The sequence below is a fragment of the Sturnus vulgaris genome, chromosome 1 (genome assembly GCF_052056855.1).
Source record: "Sturnus vulgaris isolate bStuVul1 chromosome 1, bStuVul1.hap1, whole genome shotgun sequence".
NCBI classification, from domain to species: Eukaryota; Metazoa; Chordata; class Aves; order Passeriformes; family Sturnidae; genus Sturnus; species Sturnus vulgaris.
In genome coordinates this window covers 47,090,804-47,118,371 of record NC_142243.1, presented here as the reverse complement: position 1 = coordinate 47,118,371, position 27,568 = coordinate 47,090,804, and the positions used below count along the sequence as shown (strand labels likewise).

Genomic DNA, 27,568 nt, shown 5'->3' with positions numbered 1-27,568 from the left:
ATCCACAGGCCTATTTTTCAGGGACCAGATCAGTTAGTCTAAAAACTGAGTCTTAAATAAGACCAATTTTTTTAAAAATGCATTAAAACTCAAAAGAATTATCAGTTCTGCTTGTCAGGTCCATTTTAATGGTTTTTACAAGTCTAATTCTGACATTGTGTGAGAAATAGCAGGCAAAAAACCTAACTATAACTCATCAGGGAAAACACAAAGAAATGTGAGCTATCTTGAGTGATTCTCAACAGCTGCACTTTAAAAACAGAATGAGGACTGCAAGTACATAAACTCTGATGGAAACAGTGATTTATTTTTAAGTATGTTGTTCTTGGAAAATCATTATAAACCAAAATAAGGCAAAACTCAGCAATGGAAAAGTAGCTTAAAGAAATCCATATGGGCTTCATTTTTTTCCACATTTTTCCCCCCAGAAAAATCATCTTGCCTTCACTGTTGGTTTCTGTGCCTCCAATATTATTAATCCACTTCTCTTGTATTCCTGACACCTTCAATAGAGACCTCAGAGCTGCCTGTCTCTATCCTTCCCTTACTTAGAACTAATTATCCATCTGCTTGGCATTCAGATCCTTTCCAAAATTTCCATAGACATATGCATTCATATGTAGATGCAGGACAAACTCAGATCCAGGGGAAATTAGGTCCCTAAGTGCACTTGCAAACCTGGATATGAAAATCAAGCTGGAAAACCAAGAGGCAACAACATAGCAGTTTAATTTATTCTGCATTTGATTTTGCAGACTGGATGGCCAATGCGCTGAAAGTTGAATTGAAATTATGGGAGAGAGCCAGAAGTATCTTCTAAGGAAACTCTCAGTTGAAATACCTAAGTGGACATTTGATTTCAGACTGCAATCCTGGTCACTTGCCTAACACAGTCTATGGATATAGAAAAATATCTTCAAAATAAAGGCTCCAAAACCCCCCAAAAAAGCTGTGTTTAGAGCCAATAAGGACAGTGAGTAGGAAATATTGTAATTATATGTGTTGGAACTTCATCTCTCTTCTTTATCAAAAGTATCACTACCTACCAAGATTCTCCAGTTGAAATGGCTCAAGGACAGAAGTGTCCACTGAAGACAGCCATTGTCTTTTTGTCAAAAACCTCTTGATTTTGAGTATGTATAGCTGTTATGCCGAGTTGTGCTCTGAAGCAAACATTGTGGGTGTATTTTAATAATGCTCAAAGAACGCGGCTCTAGGAATTTTCAGGCATATCCTCCCCTTACTTGGTGAGAGGTTGTGAAATAAGGGAACTTTCAGTCCAACAGACTTTCTTACTTCATTTAGGGCATCTCTAAGGCTAAAGTAGAGCATGAGCTCACTACTCTTTTCTTAGGAATTTTGTCCACGTCTTCCAAGTCCTATTTTAAACACCAAAGCAGGTGTTTCCAATCTTGCCTTTAGAAAACAAACACTGTGAAATCAATTTCAGTACAAAACACCACCATGAAAAGATATTATACCACTGTAATACAATAGACAGATAAACTACTGTATATCTTACTTAGATCTTTACTTTTAAGTTGTTATTGAAAAATAATTGTAAATTGTATCATTTCATGATGGCTTTGTCAAAGAGTATACACTGTACAATAACAGGACTTGGGGAAAAAAAAAATATAAACCAACAACTTTCCTCAGGAAGAAATTTTGTATGGTATCTCAGCGAATGTTTATTTGTAATTGCAGCCCCCATCTTCACTATTCATGGTATTGCCTATGTGACAACAGATAGCAACTGTCAACCACACAGTCCAGTGAACAATAACCTGGTATACAGTTTCAGAGGAAGAAAACTGAGAAAGACAATAGACGAAAAGTAATTCTGGCAGAAAGTTGAAGATATAGGGTTTGTTGCTGCTTCCACACCTCCCTTCCTGCCTACTTAAATAACAGCAAAGAACAAGAATTCAAAACACTGAAAATTTTGGCTCAGTGCCATGCTTACAGATGATATCAAAGCACAAGGGTATGAGGACAGCCAATAGGTGCCATATGTTGGGAAGTGCCAAACACTGCATGCAAGTATTACACACAACGTACTAAGAGACTATAGCCTCTGCTGAAATAATTTGCAGACACTTGAGATGACACCTCTAGTTGTGCACTGCCAGCCGTTACACAACATTTCTGGAATGAGATCAGCGTAAATGAGCAAGGCTATGTTTATTACAGGACATAATGGGTTATGAATCAGGAGCAAGACAAGCTGGTCTCTTTTTAGAAAAAAATACGTTTCCAACATGTATTAAACACACCAGTAAAACACTGACTGCAACTTTGAAAATATCACTGCAACTTAATGTACCACCTATATGACAGAAAAAAATATGTGAATACAAATGGAAAGTATAATTCTGCCACAGTTAAATATACCACACAGAGACCTTTTCATACAACATTATCGGCCAAATAAGAAATGTCAGAAAATATAACGTCAGTGAAATCTTCTAATAAAATTAAATTTCATCAAGGCTGCAGCCACAGGAGACTCTAAAAGGAGCAATAAAATCTTAGTAAGCAACTTTACACTATGTTTTAGAAAAATATCAGAGGAAGAAAATCTAGCATAATTTTTTATTTTTAGTCCAATCATCACAATTTCACTATAATAGAGTTCTTTTTGCAATTAACTGGAGAATTAAATTAAGGAGGTTAGTCATCTAACTACCTAGTAGGCAGGTGCAATCAAGTGAGTAGGTGACTAAATCCCAAAATACAGCTTTGCAATTAAACAGCAAAAATAAATTTGTGCTTACAAAGTTATAGGTCATCTTTCAAAAACAACCTCTTAGGGTAAGAAGAAGGGAAAAACAAAAAAAAGTTTCTAATACTTCCTCTGAGATTTGCAAAGCAACTGATCCCTGTACTTTAGCGCCCAAGGGTTTTTGTGTTAGAATGAAATTTTCTGTTAGAAAGAAACAAAAAAAATAATTTAAAATAAAATAAAAGACTTGCTAAGCTTTTAATCTCCCATATAGCTTTAGAATTAGACAGATCTCATCCAAGTGAGCCAAATTAATCTACAAACGTGATTACACTAAAAGTCTAATTGACGTTTCCCTGTTCTGTGGATCAAGTTATTAAATCACTTTGGACTACACCAGCACAGATGTAATGTGCTCTTCTTTACAGCCACCAGGTTTATAAAGCCATGATTTTTTTTTCCCCTTGAGAAGCCTGTGGACAAGTTCAAACACATGAAGCCATCCAACTTGAACAATGTGGAGGTAGAACAAAGAACCCCTCTCTCTATAACTACCCCCACATTTCAGTTGAATCAAAACTATGAAGTTTTATGGAGGAGCCAATTATCAAGTCAATTCGGTTGCTTTTTCCTTTGAGTCTTTTCCTTTTGTAGGTCTTTAAACTTCTGCCCCTGTTAACCCTGTGAATCAGTGCAATTTACAGCACTCCTTACAATAACTGAACATGGGCAAAAGGAAGCACAGACAAGAGATACAATATTTTATGTAGAGAGGATATTTTTCACGTATCAACTTATAGAAAAAATAAACTACCAGAATATGTTAAAAAAAAATCTGAGTTTGTCCTACACTTCATTTCAAAAAAATAGTTTGATATATTTCACCAAAATATCACAGAGAATCACAAACTCATGGTACATTGCATAGGAACAACTATGAATGCTGCAATTAAAAATAGTTATAACAAAATACATTAAGCACACAGCTCTCTAGTGACAATGAAGTGCTTTAGCTTCAAAATACTTCTACATTTAAACCAAAAAGCAGAGATATATGTTTATAGGACAAACTAAAAAGATCTCAACTAGTTCAGGCCTCAGTTCTGCAAACCACTTGTCTATGAACAGCACCACTTCTTTATACACTAACTTATTGTCATAGCTTTATGAACAGAGTCCAAAACAAACAGAATTTTGCTACAACATTCGAATACTCCACTTGTAATATTAAGAACATGCATACAAATGGTGAAACTAGAAGTAACTAAAAATACATAATTGATCCTAAAAGCTATGATCATGAATCTTCAAAGTTTCTGTTCTTTTAAGTATGCCCCTTTTTTTATCCTGCAGAATAAGATGAGAGAATATAAAATTAAACAAAATTTCAACTCAGTTAAGAAAAAAGTGAGTTAAAAAGTATTCATCCCTTGTACATCATTCTTCTGAGAAAAGGTTTTGCTTGTCAGACCAGCAGTGACTAAGGGAAAGTGTCCTCAAAGAAGCACTTTTTCCCAAGACAATTTCTGTCTAAAGGAAATATGTTTGAATCAGAGGAGTTTGGATGCATAAATCTAATAATGTACATCTAATAAGGCGTATTTTTCCTTTCTCCATAGAAATAAGTTGAAATCAGACCAAGAAAAGTACAGTCAATAGTCTGAAGAGGCAGCAAGGATAAGAAAAGTGGTTATGGCAAACACTTTTAGACTGACCTTATGTACAGGAGAAGTTTTCATATAAAGGACAAAGGTGAACAAGTGATATCAAAGTTGAACCTGGTCAGAAAAACAATGCCTTTTAAAAGAGTCTAATATGAAAAAAAATAAATTTCTAATAAGAACCCTTGAAAAAAATCCCAACCACATGAAATTGTCTATATATTTGGCAAGTATATGTATCGAGCAAGCCATTCTTTCCTGAACAGTAAACAGATCCTGAAATGCTCTGTGGATGTTATTAAAGGTTCAATTAATTAATGGATAAGTGTAAACTGATCGCAAAATTTTGCACCTAAGCAATAAAAAGCTAGTTTCAAAATTATGTTGAGACTTTCAAAACTTCCCATAATATTTGACTAAACTCTCACACCAGAATAATTCTAACATTTCATCAACTCCTGATTATTGTTATTTAGGGATTTACAAAAAGGCTTGTAGATTAAAAAGACTGCACAGCACACTACCTAGTTAACGTTTATTCTGCCTATATATTGCTATTCCCCACTGAATGGCAAATGTAATTGTGACTGCTACATGAAGACCAACTTAACTGGGCATCCACCAAACAGAATGAAAAGCTGATCAATTTTGCAAAGTCTGTTTCATAATCTTAGATGGGAGAAGTCCTGGACAGTAGTAAAAGACAAATTAAACTAGTATTGAAGAATGTCAGAAGCAAATTTTTTATGAAAAAGGCACACTTGTAGTTTTGCAAAAGTTGATCATGGATCATACTGCAGGTAACTTAAGATACTTAAAAAGTCAGCTTATGTTTCATTCCACTGATAAAAAACACATTTGGCCAGTTCTTCATAAAGTAAGACAGTCCTTACCAGACAAGGATATTCAATTTTATTTTAAACTCATATTGCTCTAAATTTTTACACAAAATCAACTAATAACAGTATAAAGCAGTGGTAGATGCACTAAGAAAAATTCCTTTAAGTCATATATCACAATGTAGCAACATTTTCTATTCCAAGTGGAGGCAAAAGCTGTCAGCATGTACGTAAGAAAAGGGAGATTAGAGATTAAAATGTAATTTTCAATTTTCACTTGAATGTGGGAATACACTTAAATATAATCAATATTTGAATGATCCATAACAAGAAGTACTGAGGTACTTCAGAAAGAGGAGGATAAAATATTCTAAATTAAAACAATTGTAATTACCCTAAGAAAATACTTAATTTAAAGCTTAAATACCACATGCAGAATTTGAATATTTAATAATTAAAAACCAATTACTGAAACATTTCACTCAAATATGAGTAAAATTTGAACAGCATGTTCAGTTAATTCTGTTGCGACTATCAATGACATACTGGATGCATCTACATTGCAACTTAAATTTGGAACAGAAGAAAGCTTTTGAAGTCATCCTTACTTTCTGTACTGTGGTTCATATATCACAGAACTAAAAAAATACAGATGAGAGTCCTTTTAGATGGAGCAATGCTAGAAAATTTATTCCAACCACTAATGGAGCCCATTGGACCAGATTAGAGAGAGTTGGAAGTGAAACACCCAGCAATATAGATAGTGTGGACATCAAGCTCTCCACACAGACTGTTTCCTTCCACAAATGTTGAGCAGTTTTTGCCCTGCACTGCTCAGCACAGCCATTACAATCACTTTTTAGACCACAAATTATGCCTACTGTCACACATACTTGCTTTTAAGTACTGCAGTGTAAACCATACAAACTGCACTGAACCTGTTACTCATTCCTGCTCTTTGGAATCTGAACTTAAGAGCTCAGTCTCCGCAGCCCCAGGCAGACAGATAACCTGCTGATGCTACACTTCTACAAATGTCGCCAAAGAGCATAAAAAAATACTCATTCTGAAATACACAACAGCACTCTTCCAACTCTCATTATTTAACCTTCCAGGACTGGCTCAAACGCTTTTGCAGCTGCACAGAGAAGTGGCTGACAGAACTGCCTGAGGTGGGATTAACAAAGTGTGCAAGCATGCTGTGAGAAGTTCCAAAGCAAAGGCACTGTCAGACATGAATGTAGAGCTTCTCCCAATGCCACATGACCCCCCCCCCCCAGAACTCAGGCATCAGGGTAAGCTCCAAAACAATCCATGGAAAAATATGGCTATCTTCACTAGTTCTTTAGAGGAAACTGTTTTCTTCACTAACAATTCAGAAACTGCAAATGTAGGTGGAATGCATAAAGAGGTTTCAACCAAAGCTCAGCTGGTGTTTCCAGATATTGAAACACTTTCTTAGGGCCTGAACTGAGTACAGCTCTTCGTGCTTGACGCAAAGTGCATTTAATTTAAAAAGACACCCTACCGATGGTATGAATCATCTTGAATATATTGGTGGCCAACCAATAGCAATATTCAAAATAATTTAAGAAAATATTATGCCATCTACTTTCACTATACTGAATAGTGAAGTCAGTGGAGCAAAACACTGACCTATGGGTTCACTGGAGACAGTAGAATTTTGTTTTCCCTTTTTGTCTTTTTAATATGTTAGGTATCTAGTAGGGTTGACCTTCGGAGAAGGCAAAAGTCTGTTTCCTTCCAAATCTAATAGATTAAGTAAATAACCTGAATATTTGGATAAACATTCCAATAAAACATGAGTAGCTCGACATAAATCTTATGCAGATCCTGAAGCTGAATTCAAAACTACACAGGCACAAACCTTCAAATAATCAATTATACCTAAAATAACTCAGAAAATAATTCCAGAAGAGATTTTAAATGTTCATAATTTAGTAAGACACTTTTGTTTAAAGTTTTAATGAATGAAATATAAGATACTGGGAGTTTTGCCTCATTCCACTGCTGTGAGCTCAGTAGAATTTAAGGGATGTAAGTAGGTGGACATGTATTTCAAATCACATAAACATAAGAAGTAGGAGTGTCTTACACACATGTTCACCATTGTTTTCTTTATTTTACCACATTCTTAGTAATGCACTTGGCTAAACATACTTTCAGGTTTCAAGTGCACCATTGAAGCATACTACAGATCTCTGCATATCCTCCAAAGGTGGAAAAGTTTATACTTTCCCATTGATCCAACACATAAAGTGTGCCAATCTAATAAGTTATACTCAAACAAAACTGTACTACTTGTGTTTGATATTGCATTGCCATTGTTGGTGGTCCTGTATTTCCACTCCAGTCAAACCTCCTGCAGATACTTGGCTACCATTTTTTGCCTTTTCTATTAGATACCTGATCATTAACACATCATCTAAAACCATGGCAATGATTTGAGACAGCATGGAAGAAAGAAAGAGCAGAATACCAAATTTGTAATGTAGCTCTGTCTTAACACACTTTCCTGAATGGGAATGTGGAGGAGCAAACACTTGAAGATACTCTCCATTTTGTTATTAAAATTGAAATTTTAACTGAATTGCTCCTTACGTTTTGAAAAATATTTCCATATAATGTTGCTATTCCTCACTGGTCGAAGATAAACCAAGACTTGCTGTCAGGTTATACAGGACAAGACTTAAGAAAACTGAAAATTGATTCACAGTTTGATCAGTCTTTAAAAGACTGGACTTCATAAGTGTTCAATATCTTTTATCTCTGTATTAATTTATGATCAAATAATTTTAAAGCATCACTATTCAGCACATTGACCTGAACTAAGGCTCCTTTGGTCACAACATGATAGCCTGTTTCTGATCTCACCTAAATGCACACTACCCTTAAATGAAATTAATATGCCCAACCTTTGGCAAGAGAAAAGATTTGAGTCTATGTCAAAATGACTTGTCCAGTGCCAATGTTTATATCACCAAAATACCTGACAAATCAGTTTGCTTATCACTATCCCAGTATCAGAATTATTCTGCCACTTCAGTAAAGATGAATCGATTACCAAGGCTTTCCCTTTTCTATTGACTGTAAATCTAGGTTGGAAACAAAATTTTTTTACAAATTTCTCACAAATCGTATCAACATAAGGCAAATTTCTTCTTGCCAGAACAACTCAAAATAATAATTCCAGCTTCTACTGAAATGGCAGGTAGAAAGAGGTGTTGTATAACAGGGCAAATGGATATGAACAGGTAGGAGAGTGAGAGATTTTTCTGGGAGAAAAGAGGTTCACAAAACAAAGGAATGTCTATACAGAGATTCTTACGGAAAGTTTTGTCAGTTATTCTATATCTGTACAAAGATAAAAGGTCTCTTGGGATCTTTATCATGATGAGCCTATTAATTCTACTTCAAGCAGTGCCAGCCAAGAATAGTCTCCCCTGAAACAGTTACTTTGTTACTGACAAAATCAGACAACAAGCATAGCTTAATGTATATTGCAGATTTTAAAGCTCATCCCATTTGCTGTAAAAATAGAGAACAAAGCACATCACCATGGATATGCAATATGGACAATAATACATATCTAGAAAAATCACATTCCAAAGACCTAAAATGGCTTTAAAAACCTACCCCTCAGGAACTCAAATCCCACTTCTATTTTTCTGTGCAAGCAGATAATGGTGAGCAGACAAGCATGAAAAATCAAAGAGTTAGCAGAATATTTCACTGGGAGTTAATAAAGAGCCACTTTCACCTTCTTTAGGGACATAAGAACCAAGTACATCTCAAAGTTGTTAATCTGAAAATTAGAGACATTAGCATTCAGGTTGATTTTTGTAACTGAAAAAAAAACCAAAAACACCACCAACAAAATACTTCTACAGGGCACTCAGCAAGTAAACTGAGAAATGACTACTGAAACCACAGAATTCCAAGACCAAATAACTGTTGAAAAAACAAACCATTTCTGTTTGAAATAGTGATTTAGGTAGATGATTTTGAGAGTTAAAAAATTGCTTACAATACCTAGTTTCTCTTATAATAATTTAATTTCTATATAAACTTCAACTGTTACCATATTTTCCACAAATGCGTTCCTACTGTTTTACAGAAATAGGTTTGGAAACTTTCTGGTTTCCTAGACTGAGTTGCATGGACACTTTTTGATTATTTATTAATATTTTATTATATATTACTCTCCCCCCTCTTCTGTGATTTTGTAATCCAGCTTCACACACCAACCTGTGAGGGGTGTTTCTGGAACAGTTTGAGCCAATACTTTTGTTGCTTTATTTGTAGCTTGCCTATGTGTAGATTCATGGTTGTAACAATTAGTACCCATTCACACTTCTGGAGAAGTTCAGGAATGTAACCTGGCAGAGAATCATTCTTTTGAGTAATAAGAACTGAGAAGCAATGCTCAGCTCTGGAGGGAACACTGATAGCCGTCGACCTAAATTGCTTAAGAAACGACTCTGAAGTTAAAAGAAGAAACAAATGGATAGTGAATATAGAGAAGACAAAATTCAGTTAGGGGAAAACGTACTCTAATCACTAGGCAAACTATTGAAATCTTGCATTTATTTCAACTACCTTTCTCTAAATGTAATATAGTAAATTTTATATGCCATCTATGACTGTTCTTTAAAACTCAGGTATGCACAACACACTGAAAAACTGTTACCTAACTCTTCTGAATGAAATCCAGACTACAAAATCACAGAATTACAGAGCAGCCATCAGATCTGGACAGAAAATCCAGCAGTCCTGATCCTCACCTTCGTAACAACCAATAATTGCTAGAACTTTCAACACCTCTAATGAATGTTATAAGCTGAGTACTGAAAATAATTTGATGTTCTTCAATAAGCAAAATTACTCCAAGACTGGAGAAAAGAAAAAAAGTAAGAGTAGTAAGAGTAGAAAAAAAGTAATAAAGTTGATGAACAGAAAAAAAATCTGAAATAGAGATCTCATGGGTTATGACCTAATAGGAAAAGGCATCAATTTTGGCTGAACAGTCTGTGTTTTCCAGTTGATCTTTGCGTTAGAGAACACAATTAGGCCATGGTGTATTGCATGACTGTAAATATCAAATATTGAGGATCCAGAAAAGAAACTCTGAAATACAGGATGTGACGCATGACTTTTAGTCACTACATAATTGTCAGAACGGTACATCAGAAAACAAAAGAAATGCAATTTTTTTTGTTTAGCTGCATTTATTGTTACTACACATTATTATATTGTGTTTATCAGACAGCCTCTCTGGAAAGAAAAGGAAGAATAGTATTTAATTTTAGATCATTCCAGATTGATCTCTAGTCATTGCTCAGATATCTGGAATTAGTCCAGAATAAAAACTGTATTTTAGAGAAAATTAACTAACAGACCTTGAACAGTTTATCATCCTAAAATTTAGCTGTTAGCTATAAATATTCCAAAATGTTAAAACTACTGCTCAAGGGTATATATGTGTTGGCTTAGCTTTGTGTTCATGATGAAGTCTTGACCTATGCTCCATTTGACAAAACCAAGCAAATGCTACGGAGAATAGGAGAAGCAGCTGTCCTAATATGACATTTTTTTCAGGCTTGCAACCAATTTTACTCCAAGAAGGACCAAATACAGCTGATATGGAAAGACCAGAGGGCATTTTCACTTTGCCTACTATACTCCCTTATGTGTCCACTGAGACTACATACGCTTGGCAGTACATGTGCTTTAAAACTTTGTTGGATTAGGTCCCGTGTCCACACTTTTAGAGCTGTGAGAAAATTGCCAGGAAAAAGCATAAAGGAGTTCTGGCACAATGGACTGTGAACACAAGAATGAAGAGGCTCCCCATCATATGCAAACCACCTTCCATGGCATAAAAATAAACTAGTACTTCTAGTACTGCTCCATTAGGTAAGACAACTCAGAATAACTTCACAGTTATGCTTAATAAGGCATAGCACACAATTTAAAATATGCTATTAGCATTCTGGGTTCTTCTCTCAATGCTCCTATTTAAGGGTTTGATTGTGCTTTAGCTACTGTGACAGCATAGGCTTAACAGAAGGTAGAGCAGCTGTGGTTTCCCCATTCCTTTATTCCTTGATCCAGCACTCATGCTCCTGCCACTATGAGGCGAATAATTCAGACAGCTGATCAAGTCAAATGCTAGAAGGCAATCACATTTTATACTTAATTTGACATAGCTATGGCCTGCTGGCATAGGGATGTTCATGCGCTCCTCTAGGCATTATGATGCACATACCAACCTCTCCCACAGCAGAACTAGTAGTTTTGCAGCTGTAGACACAGCTACAGCTCACTGACCCTACAAGACAGCAATCTTTCCTCCTGACAGTCTAACTATGGATAAAGATTAAGGTTAGAAAAAAAGCGGCTTGAACCGCATTTTGAAATTTCAATCCGTTCAGCTCCTAAAGCTGCCTTACCACCTGGTCACTATAAATAATGCTTGCAACAGTGAATGAAGAAACACTTGGTGGCTGAGAGGATGAGAAGATGGACTACTTCCTCACTCTAGGCTGTAGCTCATTCAGATAAAACCAGTCTAGTTTTGAGTTAGCTACCCTGCGTGCTGCTGGCAGCCTAGCTCTAGAAGTTATTTCAGGCATGTTTTGCAATGGGCCTAAGGAACAGTGATTGCTTGTTTAATGCTGCTAGCAGTGCAACCAGAGGAAAGCGTGCACATGTTTTTAATCACACTGTTCACAATTAAAAGCTTTATTGAATTATGACTACAGGGGAGAGAGAACTAATAACCATGTGATGTGGTGCATTTAATATATTTTCTACTGTGCTATTGTCTTCTATGACCTGTTCTTACCTTGCTCTTTTTTCATCTTTCTCACCAGCAATGACAGCAGCTCCCAAGCTCAAAGTGACAAATTATTACTCATAAACATGAAAAATATAACATTTGCTGGAATATACACAACATAATAAAGCTAGAAAAGTACAAAATTTTCTTGATAAATAGAGCCACAGGAGACCTCTGACTGTCTAACTGCATATCATTTTACTATCTCTTACTCCTAACCTTTTCATTCACGGTTTTCTTGTATGGGATTGAGATCACATCAAAATCCAAGTTCCAACATTTTGCTAAGGCTATTTTCCAGAAAACAAACTTAGCTTCTATCTTCTAAAGTAGTATTCTCCAGGGTGCTAATACATAGCAGGGGTATTGCACAATGCTACACAAACCATGACACTCCGGTTATCAGATCTGAAGACACCTATGACATCTATGAGTCAAAATACATTTAGAAAAAATAAATCACTGATTCAATCCAACTATGAACATGAAGGCAAGGGCCCTAAAGAAATTTTAAAGACAACTAAATGAAGAATTCAGGTTTTGTTTAGTAGTATCTTATTTGCTAGATAGTAACTACACAGTGAGCTGAAAAGCTATGTAGTCTACCAGTGCCACATAATTTTTTACTCTGTTTAGAAACCAAGCAAGTTCAGGAACTACAGGGTTTCTCTTGTGGTTCCCCTTGCCCTGTGAGGCAATGTGGGCTGTAAAATAACATGATAGTAATAAAAGAAATGTGTCTTCATTAAGTGATATAATACATTTTTTGGGGGTGTACCGTGAAAGGAATCAGACCTAGCTCTAACACCACTCGAAATATCATATCTTGTTGTGATTAACATTTTGGAACATCTTTCTATTTTTCCCATTAAAATAGAACCAAACTTTGAAAACAAAATTTGTCCTAGGAAACACAAACTGTTTTTGCTTCCAGCCTATGTTTCCAGAGTCCTAAACTTATTCAGCCTTGTGCACTGACTTACTGTTTAGTGACCCTGATGCATGGGTATAGACGTACACTAACACAGGCTGAGAAGACATACTTGCTTCATGCACTGCTTTGTGCAGCAGGAGTACATTTGGTTGTATGTTCTATTAGTTATTACAAAAGTCAGCACTTACCCTGTTTTTCATTCATTCCTACTTCAGCCTCATATCCTACTTTTGCAAACATTTCAGTAGGCTTAATACTACATCGGTGAGGGTGACACCCAACCACAGGAAGGTATAATTACTCTAACAGGTGAAATAGCTGAGAGGATACTCAACAATACGAAATAACTCAGAATTAGAATCCGCTTAGCAGAGATAGCTGATAAATATTGGATGAGGCTGACAAAATAACTGCTTCCCTCACGGTAAGTTATAAGCACTGCATTGCTGGAACTGTTGATTTTAATAACAGCGGCTACTGCTCTGCTGTTACTTGTCCCTTTTGTGGAAATCTAAGTGTAATATTGTTTGGGTACTAAACAACTCCTTAATGAAGTCATCCAAACACAAACACCCTCATCAGTGTGGGGACCTTGACTCAGTTCTGGAAGCCTGATTTTTGAATTCTACCATTACAACTGAATCTGTCCCTTGATCAGTAAACATCAGGAGACCTGCATTAACTACAGTCAAAATGTCAATAATTCTTACATTTGATTCTACAGTGAAGTTAAAAATATTATAGATTCGAGTATTAGGTACAACATAGCCACATGTGCTCCCTCTCACAACCACAGGCAATGAGAACCAATTCAAGAACCAAGGAGCTCTTGACAGTTCATCAGCTGTGATGATTGTGACAGCACACAGGGATGGGGCCCCAAAAGACACTACTTTTAAAAGCAGAATGTGGATTAGGCATATGTTCACTCTGGACAAGTGAGCGGAGAATTTAAAAATTGTGTAAGACCTTTTAACACTACAGCATACAAATGTAAAATAAGAATTTTAGTGTCCATTTCAAGGAACTAGTTTTAAGAACTGCAGCCAGCATGACCAAAATGTGTACCACTCCAGCAGACCAAAGTGAGAAAAATTTTTATCTACAATAGACTAGGGATTTGGGGTACAAGCCTCTTCTGAGACATATCAACACCAACATCACAGTATCACCTACCTGTACAAGCATGCCAATCACATTACCTCTATAGAAAAGCTGTGAGTGGTAGAACATTGATGGTGCAGTAACATTTTTACTATTTCATTCTTATAATTAAGAGGAAAATAATTATTATTCCAATCCCAGAAATATTTCAATACTAGTCACAATATTATTTAACTAAGATGATGTGAACTGGCAATATACATTTATCCATATTACTAATAATATCCATTCTAAGACAATTCAAAGCTCCAAAGTGGCTTATAATGGCCCTGATAATTTCCACAAAATGACATGGAAAACCTATTTGCAGTTCTAGTAACACTCTCTAACAAAGCATGTGGGAATGTGGTCACTCTTGAGGCATGTCAGCAGCTCTTTAAATGAGACTCACTGTTCCCATTCAAATCTTATTTTTCAGGGAGTTGCAGAGTCAGCCCTCAGGGAGAGAGAACTGATCCTAGCAGTTTCAGGTGCTTTCATGCAATCCTGTATCTTAAAAACAGTCCTTTCTTTTTTTCTAAAGAACATTTAAGCCATTAGCTCATAATATGGATGGCTGCCTTCTGAAATGGTGAGGCGAGAAAGGGGTGTAAGACACTAAAATTACTTCTAAAAGAAGATATTTTGGAAAATAACCTCTAACACCTCCACAATGTCTTTTTTTTTCCCCAGCAAACAGTTCCTAAAGATCTAGAGCTAATCTCTATCCGTTGGCCAATGTTGACAAGCTAAAAGTGAGTCTTGGCATTTTGTATAACCTGGAAAAAAAAAGACCTGGAAAACCATTTTAAAGGCTCATCCTGGAATTTACAAATAATACTCATCTGATATATCAAACTACTACAAAAATATTAACTTTAGGGTTCTAAAAAAGCTAATGAAACAGTTTTAAGATAGAAGTAACCCTTACTAAGAGTAATCTGACTTTTATACAAAATGCAAGTCACACAATTCCAAATTTCTGCAACAGAAAAACTCCTTGGCATGCTTAATGAGTTTTTGGGGTTTCCTGAAATTTGCAGTACTGCTTTTCAGCAGTAGAGGAGATCTTAAAGTGGAGTGCTTGGCTCTGCTTTGTGCTACTGAATGCCTCTGATTTAATTACCTCTTTTATATAAAGAGGGATGGCAGAAGCCAGAAGTGTCTGTCTGCTAACTGTGTTGTCCAGGCTATGAAAATCTGAGCAGGATTCAATATGCTTGGCAGCATCTAAATTCTTCTTCGCTTGGAATACTGAACAGGCATTCAAGTAATATATTGATGAATTTCTCTGTCCTTTTATTCTCTCTTTTTTTTTATATAATAACACCTCCTTAGAAACCAGCATGAAATGTTTATAGTTCTCAAAGACTGACATTAACATATAGGAACCATTAATATCTAACAAATAAAGAATCAACAGAAGAATGTAAATTTTATAGAAACTATAATGTCAAGAAAGTAGCACAGATATCTGTGTACTATCTCACAAACCAATAAAGATCTGACAAAAGACGTGAAGCCAGGAATAATGCACTAATCCAAAGAATCTATGAAATATCTATGAAAGTTATCCATGTTCTGAACAAAAATTATAATTCCCTAGCTAATCAAAAAACTAGGTACAAAAATTTGTCTTGCAGAACTGGAGAGTCAGTAATGCATTAGGTGGGCAAACACATGTGTTGAGAAACAAGTTTTATTGAGTATTCAGTAAAAAGATATCACCTGAGCTAAAGAAAACAGTAGCAAGCAGTTCAAATCCATGAGAAAAAATAGAAAATACTGGGCATATTTGTAGTGTAGCACTTTAAATGGTAACACCTGATGCAGTGGAGGCAATAACTGGTGTGAAGAAACAAAAGCAATACCAGAAGTCTTATCAACACTCCTAAGGAAGATGGACTATTAATCTGCACCAACACAGATGAAAAGTAAGCAGCAGCAAATAAGAGAGAAGTCCGACTAGTTTCTTTTCTTTACTTTCAGAAGAAAAGTATGTGAATTACTCCTAGTGACAGACAATCATCTACGTCTCTTAAGCTCATAGTTACACAACAAAACAGTCAAGGGAATATGAAAACAAACATTTAGTCACAAAAAAAAGCTTTTAAACTTCTCTTTATTTTTTTTATTCCTTCCACCACTGTGCTACAGTTCCCCTTTCTTGCCCACAAAACCTAATCCTAATTCCTAAAAATGTGTCTAGATTTGATTTTTGGGTTTGTTTCATATTTAGCATACCTTCTCTTCTCAAGCTATCTTTAATGTGTTGCTTACCTTCCATTATCCATCAGGATTTCTCATGTTCAGGACTTGTTAAAAATAAGGAAAGGCTTTTTGATAGATTCCAGAAAGCTTTGGATAAGGCCATGAATATGTTGTTATGCCTTGTATCACTCTTTACTGCTCCCTAACTGCAGCAATAGAAAACTTTTGCTAATAATTTTAAGAGTTCCTTTAAATTCTCTCTTCATTAAAAAACGAAACGCTTTACACAAAATTCTATTAAAGCCACCAAATTTGAAGGAAAAAGGGTCAGGTTCTTTATACTATATTCATTTCCTAGCTCTTTTCTGTGACGTCACAGCAAATTCTAAGACAACCCACAAAGCAGAGTGTAAGGTAGTCCTCAGTTTTTTGTTACATGGACAGTCATGAAACAAAGCAGAATTAATCACAGACTTTTATAACCTCTGAATGAAAACATTTCATAGAATGCTATAACAACCATTGGTATGGAGCGAACACAGACTGATGTCTTTATTCACTGCAGTTGGCAACGCACATCATATGGTACAATCTGCAAATAATAGAACATATATAAGACTTGCTGTGTTCTCACCTGCTATATTACATTTCAGAGATGTATATACACGCTCCTGCTAAAAGAGAAACTGCACTTAATTTGGTATTGACTTAATGAAGGAATTCTCACATTAATCTCTTAAGCTGTATTACTCATTACAAAATCAGACTCTGTGGAAAAGAAAATCTCCACAAATCTCTTCAAGTCTCTCAAAAAAACCAAGGCTTTTTGTAGCCCAGAGATTTTCTTTGCACCTTTTCTTGCGGAAACAATTAGCTTAGCAATTTTAAAGTATTAGGTGGGCCCAGCCGCAGGCTCCTGGTATCTTTCCTATTGCATACTTCCATACAGAAAGAAACAAGGATTCAGTCTCATAATATCACAATACATCAGTGGGAAGTACCTAAGTGAGCAACTAATGACTTAGATCTGAAGGAGCTTTCACTTATTGGCCATCACAAGTTTCTGCATTCTTGACAGATTTGTTTCTTATTCAGGATTCTTTGTTAGCCAATGACCAAACATTGTGTTGCAATTACCCCTTCAGATGAGCCCTGTTAATTGGGCCTTCAATGCTTTTTTTAAAAATAAGTCTGTTGTCTCTACTCCTGCGATGAGTGTAGTAAACCAAAATTCAGATGGAAATTCAGATTCAAGACTGTAGCCATGAACAGCAGAAAAGGCTGCGTTGCCAACAGTACTGATTAATTCAGCTGATTCTCTAGAAAGTTCTCTATGGGCATAAAATCCCTCTCCAGACAGTAGACATTTTTTCAAAATTATCTTTAGCTTAACTTAAATATTTCCCTTTTATTTAATCTCATGTAGAGTACAGTTAGTATTACCATTGATTTCTATCTTACTATTCTGACTAACCTGGAAAAGTGAATTGCTTTGTACATTGCCAATATTTTTGCTGTAATTGGCAAAAACATCAGCATCCAAATGATTACTAGTGCAGCAGATTATCATAATCACCAAATAGTAGTAAGGCCATCCGTACCTTACTCATGCACGTTGAAAATGTAGGGCAGTTATTAGTCCAATAAATAAACAATATATGTCTGAGAGAAAATAGAAATCTTTTACAGACCTGCTTTAGAGCTTTTACAGCAAATTTAGGCACCCTTCAAAACAAATTCCAGAATATGCCTTTCCTCATATGTGTTGGCAAGAAATAATAAGAAGGGTGAACCACAAAAATAAAAAAACTCAGTGGAGAGTTCGCAACAATTTATATCCAAAAGCTCTTTACTATCTAACTCTGTACAAAGTCAAGTGTTTAAGACTACTCCTTTCTAAAATCAAATACATGAAACACTATCATATAATTTAATATTCTATTACATCACTTTTTGATGAGCTACTTAGCAGATGTAGTTTGCAGTTTCACACAGTTGTGTACTCATAAGAAAAATTATCCACATAAATTTAAATGTGTCCCTAGAGCCTTTAAAGGAAAATAGTTTCAATCTTGTTTATTAAAAAGTTAGTGCAACTAAACATCTTTGTGGCTGGAATCATGGGATAGTTCCTAAAATTGTCTAGGCAATTAAAAACAGCAATCTTTTATTAGAATGGTGAAGTTGAAAGATACTCTTAAATGGCACCTACAACCTCTACATGAACATTGCCATTCAACTCTGGAGAAAAAGCAACAAAATAAATAAAATACACTAAAGACACGCACCTGTGCTATGTCTGGGTGCAACTTTGGAGGGTGTTTCAAAAATCTGACTCAGACTGTCTTGTTTTACTGGATTTTTTTAGCTCAATCTCACAGTCATCTATCTATACCTGCCTGTCTATTTAATAAAAAATAAGCTAGATTCAAACTAAAGACAGTTAAAAATCTATTCCAACCATAAATATAAATGCTGAGGCAATGTTTGGTCTTAGATGCTTTGAGTATTAAACCATGGAAGTTTATTTACTTTACTAAATATAATCATAGAAGGTAAGAACTTCAAAATGTAATTTTTAAGTCATGAAAATATTTGCATGACAGCAACATGCAAAGAATTCAACTAAAACAGTGGAAGCACAGTAGCAAATCCAAATGCTAAATCTTTTGTCTAATGCATAGTTTCTCAGAAATAATTGTGTTTAAATAATAAACGTAAATACTGAGCCATACTGCTCTCTCAGGAAGAGATGATTATTATGAATTATCATGGCAAAGTCAGGCAAATATTTTCCCTAAATATTAAAATATTTTTGTTGTTGTTGTTTAGACCGATCATTTACAGGACAGATTTGTGGAATTTTAGGTGAAAAATTCTGCCAGGAAAATCAAGTCTTACTATGTGAAATTTTCACATAATGTGAACACTTCAATGCCTGTATATCATGACACTTGACAAATCTGACTTCCAGTGCTGTAAAATCCTGAACTAGTAAGCAAATTACAAAGTAATCAGCACAATGGTTTCACACACACAAAAAAAACCCCAAAAAACCCAAACAAACCAAACAAGATACATTTTTCAACCCACACATTCTTTTATTCATACTAACTTTTCATCTGCTTTTCCATTAGTTTAGTGAAGTTAGTCATGATTTACCAGCATAAAACTCTAAAATATTCAGTAGGAATATTGGTTGGAAAAATAGTCTTAGGAAATTCTCTTTCATAGTAAGTAGCATGCAGCACAGAGCATACAAGGAGTTCAGAATACTTACTTCAAGGGCTATATCCTGATAAATGCATATGTTGTTATTACATCTTAAAGCTTCCCACCAGCACAGTTTAATTGTTGTTTTAAGGTTGTTTCCCATATTCCTTAGAGATCTCTCTAAAAAGCCTACAGGTACAAGAACTTCCTTATATCTCTTTGTGACAAACAATATTTTCAGTTAATTCCATCAGAAATATTCTAGCACAAGTGAGAGCTTGAGAAGTGCAGCTCTGCAAATCCCTATTAATCGTTAGCTTCCAGAACACATGAAAACTTCTCCATAAAAATCAAAACACTCAAGCACATGCAACTCTAGTTAGAAATTCATAACTTGTAAAGAAGAAAACAGAAGACAGAAGGAAGAGTACACCAAAAGAGAAAGGAACTCTGCAGTATCTACAAAGTTACAATCACTACATTTGCATTTGTGATTGCAGTAGAGGTCAGCATTGGTATTATAGCTGTGAGCTCATGGAAAAAGTACAGACATAACAAGTGAACTTCAAATTACATTCAAACTCTCCACTAGGCTTGTGCAGTCCACATGTTATATGCAGTATATACTGCTCTGTCATCCTTCTAACCAAAACAAAATTAGCATGGATTTATTATGTTAACATTATTCCTCCCAATGCAATGCACACGGACTCCATGTATTGAGGTGGTAAGAAATGGAAGAATTATTTTCCATTCACTGGGACAGAGAATGTGCAAGAGAGTATTTTGGCTCTACCTACTTAAAGCAAAAGCCATCTGGAAGACTACTCCTACAACTGCAATAATGCCATTAGCTTCCAAATATAATGAATGTGATCCCATTCTCTACTATGAAATCACAAGGTACTTGGATTAGAAAAAAATAAGAAAAACAACCCAGTGAGAACTATTTCAGCAGTTGAAAGAATACTTCATAAAACCAGTAATTCCCCTTCCAAAGAGACTCCATGATTGGGCTAAAACCATTCAGTCTGTCCTTGCACAGACTTGTAGATGACTACTAGATGTCATTATCTGCTCTCTCAAATAACTATTTCTAGTAAAGCCAAAAGCCTCACTCACATGCTTAGAATCTGCCTGGAAAGTCTCAGTATAATACTTTGCATGAGATAATTTGCAAGTCTGTTACAGGATGATGCCCTACAGCACACTTTCTCACAGAACAGTCTTCCAGGTCTCAGTCCCTCACTTCCCTCAGTTCTTTGCATAGCTCATACAATACATTATCACATAATCACAGAACATCCTGAGTTGGAAGTAACCCACTAGGGTCATCAAACAACTAACTCACAGCTTATAAAGAGAATCTATATCTTTAACTCCATTAGGAAATGAAGAAGGATGTATCAAGAAAAATTACTTTCACTCTACTTTGTCCATTTTTCTCCTTTATTTACTGCACACAGTTAAATGCAAACTCCAAGATACATAAGACACAGAAAATATTCTTTGAGGGTTCTTTGTAATCACCACGGTCTTGCAACAGTCTGTGGTGCCTGAGCAAGAACTCAGTCCAAAAATATAATGTACAGAAAAACATTGAAAGGTTGTGATTTCATGCCTACTGTTACCTTCAGGTTTAAGTAGCTCCCTTGACTCTTACACTCATAGCAATTAGAATTTCCAGACAGCTCGGTGGCAGAGATTCTAGGTGTTCTCTATAGTGCAGCACTAACTGGCAGATGGCAGTCAATTCTTACCATGAATGAATTAAACTCACTCATATAACACATGGCTGTAAACCTAAAGACTTTTTAAAAGCTTTCAAAGTTTTCATTCTGCCTTTTATAGTTGAAAAGCAACAACAGCCAGCTATGTGACGTAAGTCTCAATTTATATCACAGACTAAGACTTAGACTAGGATATGCAGGTCCCCATGCTGTTGCTTCTGGATCTCATTAATACATTTCTACACTTTTCCACTCACGCTAGTCTTTTCAGTAATAAGGTTATTTAAATGTAGGAGAACACTATCTACTGAAGAAAAAATATGTGCTCGATCAGAAGACTGGAGCATCAGACAAATAGAAATAACTTGCCACATGTTTGTGATTTATTAGTCTAGTTGCCTGAAGTCCAAATTTTATCAGGATTGTATCCTACATCAGAGAGATGATATACTTTTCCATTACCAGGAGGTTACTTAATATATCCAGATGGCAAAGGTTAAACTATATTTATGTCAACTTTGACAGGCTCTCTTTTTCTAATGACCTGAAGTTTGATGAGCACGACAAGTAATTAGCACTGTAGAGAGTCAGAAATTTAGGCCTTCAGGGATCTCTCGTGTTGTTTTTGTAAGCACATACTAATTTTTAAGTTACACTGTGACATTATTATACATTGCTGCATTAGATATCCCTCTTTCCTGCGCACTATTAAAAATTTGTTAATATAAATTCTGCTATTGAAATTAACTATCTATTCCAACTCCCTGCCTGTCTGTGCTACCGTCAGCTGGGCAAACAGGCAGCTGAATGCTTTTTAAACACACAATTGACTGGGCTTTGCAGATGTATAGGGACTTTATTTTTGATTGTCATTGCTTGCAACCTCTAAGCTGCTTTTCTTAACTTCAACACCTGTCCATAAGGAACACTTCTGATTTGCAAGCAATACTCAAATACACTTTATAATAAATATTATAGGATAAAATCAGACAAGGAGGGGGGAAAAGTGTGAAAGTACAATGTAGTAAGCACAATGTGAAATTCCCAGAGTCAAACTCTGAGAATTTACCAGACACTTTATTAAACTGCAAGGCAGTACTTTACAGTGCTGCTTTTAAAATATATTAACACTATATCACAGTTCCTGGCAGCATTAAGTCTTTCCAGAAAATGTGTCATCACTGTATGCAGCATATTTTATAGCCAGTATAATTTCATTTTACTATATCCAATAATATTTTTCTGAAATTCTAGGAAGTCTCCCCACAAAAGATAAGTAATGACCATATTTTAATCAGCTAGCACAAAGTGTAACCACCATATAACAGGAAAATTATTACACCAAAATGCCCTCAGTTTCATTTTGCCTCTGTGGAAGAGATAGTGAATACAACCTGTGAGAATCTCACTCAAGTATTACGTAGCACAAAACCTTTCAACTTTGAAGTTATTTAATTCCAAGACTGATCTTTACAGTTGAGCCATTCTTGACAGAAGAAGCTGTATAAGCTCAGAATCCTCCTACGCATTACACTATTGTAGCAAGAAAAGCTAGAAATTATGCCAACAAAGGCTGAAATATAGCCCAATTGTTTCATATGTCCACAAGAATTCTGAAAAGATGAGCTGTACACCTCTAAGTGAAATAACAATTTTCCTTTTCTTACCAGACCTGGATTTCTGCTTTGTGGTCTGCCCATGATTGGCAAACATTGCTGTGGAGCCCTTTATAACAGTCCTTTCCTCTAAATCAGACTCTGGGATTGTAGCACAGCCACCTAGTTGAAAATGGAAGACACTTAATGTGGTGTTTATGCAACAAAACAAATTCACTGGTGCAAAACAGAGGAAAAGAGGCAATAAATTATCTAAAAGGAACATATAAAACTAAAATAGTCTTTACTTTCACTTCAAGGAAGCATTTGCTAAAGAAAAGTATCACTATTGTTTAGAAGGCTGATTATGCTTTAATGAACTCTACTACTTATGTCATCTTGAAAAAGAAGTTTGAAATAATTTAGACCACAGAATATGCAAAACTATTTCCACATAAAACATGGAAAATAATATGATTTGTGTTAAAGATCAGATTACTGGGAGCTATTCTATTAATAGAGTAATTAAGTGTGAATGAAATAACTTTACAAAATCAACAAACCTTATGAAGATTGTTAGCTTGTGACAGAGAAAGACATGCTGATTTTTTTTTTTTTATGGGCTATAAAATACAGTATTTTTATTAAAGATATGGAAACACAGGGACACTTTCAGTGTCCAAGACAGTGTCCTTACTCAAGTGATTATAGGATATATGATATAACATTTTCTTTGTATGCTTCAACATTACTTTATGAGCCATTCATTAGACAACACAATTACTTACAGCTCTTTCTTCAAATATGTTTAAATGCCTATGTTTAAAATATGAAGAGAGGTATAATACAGTAGTAGTACTAGTAGTAGCTGTAGTGGCTTGCAGTGGAATAGCTTGATGTAAGTTTATTTCAGAACAGCTGTGATCAGGAGACTGGAGGATGTGTCACTATTCCACAGCAAAAAGATGGCCTCACAGTAAGTGCATTGCCAGCAATACAGTACACAGCTGAGCTGCATCTTTTTCTCACAGGCCTCCCAGGAACACCACTAGCAAGCAAACATATCCATGTACTGATTTATTGTGCTCTGAAAGCACATGTTTATAAGCAGCACATCAACTCCCAATGGTGCACACAGACTTTTTACCTTCTTGTAAGAGTTGTTCTATTTTGAAAAGACAGCTTCTACTCCAGGCCCCGTAAAAAGTGCATCAAATTTGCAGCAACACAGGCTATCATCCCTTTATTAAACTAAATGAATAAAACAATTAAAAATAAGGTTGCATTGCCAAGTAGGAAAGTTGCATTTTCCCTGGTAGTTTTAGAAGCATTGGCAAACCAGTGGGCTATGTTGTACAGAAATGTACCACCCTGAGTAGCCAGGGCAAAGCATGGCAGCTCCAACAAGTCCTGTGAAAATACTCAATCCTATCAGATGAAGAACTAATACAGCATCTTTTGCTCCTAAGGAAGAGTGAAGAAACAAGCTGCTTTATCCAAATACACCCTGAGACAAAATACATCACAGGATTTATGTTTGATTTACAGCAAGCAAATTTTGTCAGTAAGAAAGAAAGGTTAGGAGTAAATGTGTCAGGGTGCAGACTTGTGATCCATGACAGCTTCAAATACTTAGGAGACCTGCTATGAAAGTGGAAAAGATAATTGGAAATTAGAAAAACCTCTTCATGTTAAAATCCCATAACTGTGGGGTCATTGTCCGACATTGCATTAAATATAAATGTATCAACAGCCTAAATGCAAATAAATACCTGTAAACCAATACTTCTGTTGCCATTTGAAAATTGTGACTAAAATGTAAACTACAAGACTTGAGGAAATGGAAATCACTGCTTTAAAAGTCAATTCAGAGTATTTGAATTCTTATTGTTCAGATAAAATCTACACTCTTAAACACTAGCCTGTAAATACAGGATACAAAATTAAGATTTCTTGAACTATTAAGAATGGCATCATGCATTTTAATATTATAACATTTTGTAACAGCATGAGCAAAAACTCACCAAGTCAATTAGTACCTATTGAATTTCTACATGGAAATAGAGAACTTTTCTAACATTCATTCTAACACCCAAAATTCATTAACTTACACAATCTTGAGGATTGATGGTCTTTGGTGACAAAATATTTCATTTGATTTCAATGCTGACAGTAACTGAATAAGAGTTGGAAAAGGTCTATTTGCTCTTAGCTACAACACACTACTTGTTAAAAGGAAGCAGGATGTTGTGATTTTGATTTTAATGTGAGAGATTCATTGAAATTTATTTGCCATGATACCATGAGAAATTATTGCCATTAAAAGCAAAATTAATGTTTTCCACAAATTTATTTTACTGAGTGTGGAGGCCAGTGGACCTACAGAACAAGGATCCATTATGGGCCCCTAGAGGGACAGACCCTAAGTTGGGAAAATCTCCCCTGTTCAGGGAGACTGAACAGAGCCTCTCCCAAGATGCCTTGCTATGTATACAAATGTACTCCAGTTCTACCTCCCCGGCTGGCCCATTGACCTCTCCACCCCTTTTCCTTTTATATGTATGCTCCCTAGAATGTTCTCCCTTCCTTGCTTATCCATGGCCCCCATTTTGCCACAGCATCCCACCCCTTTTACCCAATAGGGAAAAGGGGGTGGGATGCTGTGGCAAAATGTGGCTGCCACCCTTTGCCCTGCCTTTGTACCACCCCTGAGCCCTCAGCCCCTTGGCCCTGATGCTCTTCTCCACCCTCCCATGCACATCTTTAAACCTGGATCCTCCACTGTTTCTTGTCTTTTCCCGTGTGTGGCTGGAACAAATCTCCTCCTCACAACTCCATACAAAGACCCTTCCCACTTCTTTGTTGCCAGCAATCCCACACGAGCTATCTAGAGTGTGTGCTTGAGTGACTGGGGGTGTGTGCCTGTCCCACCGAGTGACCTCCTTACTGGAGACACTTCTGGAAGGTCACAGCACTGCTGCCTCTCGCTCCACCACCCACCAGCTAGTGGTCTGCGACAGCCAAGAATACGGACGACTGAAATATTACAGGTGACATACTATTTTACATAAATAGAAAATTTAGACAGACCACACAGTAGTACTATTAGCATCAATATTATGAGTAGTAACTACATGTTACTTCTGCAAGGATGGTAATAACTGTTTATTATGAAATATTTTTTAAATACTATTGTTTCATAAAGGCATTCCCTGCGCTAAAAGCACTGTTCTCACTGGAGCAGGATTTCACTAGAATTTTTGTGACAATAACTATTTAAATAAGTGACCAGACAAGAAAGTAGTATAGTAGTTAAATTTTTACCCTTTTTGAGACAATGAGGTTTACAGGATCATTTCTACCTTGCTCTTCTAATATCAGTACTACCTTCTAAATGAAGGAGCTACTCAAATTTGCTGAACATGTCCCTTAACTTGTTCAGATGCATAGGGCTGGGTAGCATGACTGGACCCTCATCTACACATAGCCTGCCCCAACACAAGTGGTACCCACTTCTTCCAATGAAACTAACAGGAAATTCCATTTTCTTGCACCAATCGGCACAGATACACGTCCTCAAGATAGCAATGGATACCCTTGACAACATGCTATGATTTCCCACAGGAAGGAAGATGTGGAGACTACACTAAGACTATTGTCATACTGAAAGAACGGAAACATTCAAAGCAAATTTCATACTTTCACTGGACTGAAAAAGAAGCTGGATAAGGCACAAATACACACTACTGAATATAATATTTAAACCATGATGGACCAGGATTTTGTAATTCAAAAACACTTTACAACTCACAAAGACAGCTATATGGAAAAATAAATAAATAAAAAAAGCAAACAAAAACATTTTCTGCTAGGACTGCAAGGTTTTCATTTTATACTTCAAAAGTTCTACTCATGGTCTATATTCTGACTTCTCTGGTCAGAACTTAAAGTTAAAATAACTCCTTGAATTTTTTTATATCTCTAAATATATTTCAATAAGTATTTACTGGATGTCTTTAGCAAGCATTTTCAGTTTTTATGTACATTGAATTCTAAAAGAAATCACAGCAACAAAATAATTTACATTCATTCACAATTAACTGAATGGTACAGATCTGAAAAGTGAAATATTTAAGGAAAAAAGGGGGAAAGGGGACGAATAGTAGTACATTAATCGAGACACTGGAAATTATCCAAGCTGAGAAGTCCTCCAGATGTCAGTCTGTAAACAGAGCTTCATTAAATACATTTCCCCATTAATTGTTGGCAGGAATAACATCTAGAATATGTTATTACATCTAACCCAGTCTTTCCCCCTTTTCTGTGTAGCTAAATTCTTGTCTGGCATCACAGATCTTTTATCAATTGTAATAAATCCAAGAAAGCAAGCTTTTGTCAACAAAACTGCTTGATAGGGTACAACATGCATAAAATTACACTCAAGCTAATTGTGAATTTTGTTCACCAAAGGAAATGAGACTTCTCTTGCTTATTTTCACTTCATCTGTTTTGTAACACTTTTGGTTCTTAAGTTGGAAAAAGATATCCACACCCAAAGGAAACATAAACATATAACACATATTGAACAAAATTAAGTACTGACAGTTTTCCTACAGGTTCCTGTCACCATGTTTTTATGCATTTTAATATGGTTT

General features: G+C 35.7%; 1 protein-coding gene across 9 annotated transcripts in view; it reads right to left on the bottom strand.

Moving 5' to 3' along the window:
- Positions 1-27,568, bottom strand: part of BBS9 (Bardet-Biedl syndrome 9) — a 312,895-nt gene that overhangs the window by 104,727 nt on the left and 180,600 nt on the right. For 7 of the 9 annotated variants that reach the window (XR_015804090.1, XM_088165881.1, XM_088165894.1 and 4 more), the window contains one exon: positions 22,986-23,096. The exons of 1 other annotated variant lie outside the window; for it this stretch is intronic. Coding sequence is in view for 7 of the 8 variants with exons in the window: in XM_088165881.1 (XP_088022007.1) it covers positions 22,986-23,096 (111 nt within the window). In the remaining variant the exon portion in view is untranslated. The remainder of the gene's footprint in view (positions 1-22,985; positions 23,097-27,568) is intronic. One more of the 9 variants, XM_088165909.1, reaches the window with a different exon arrangement.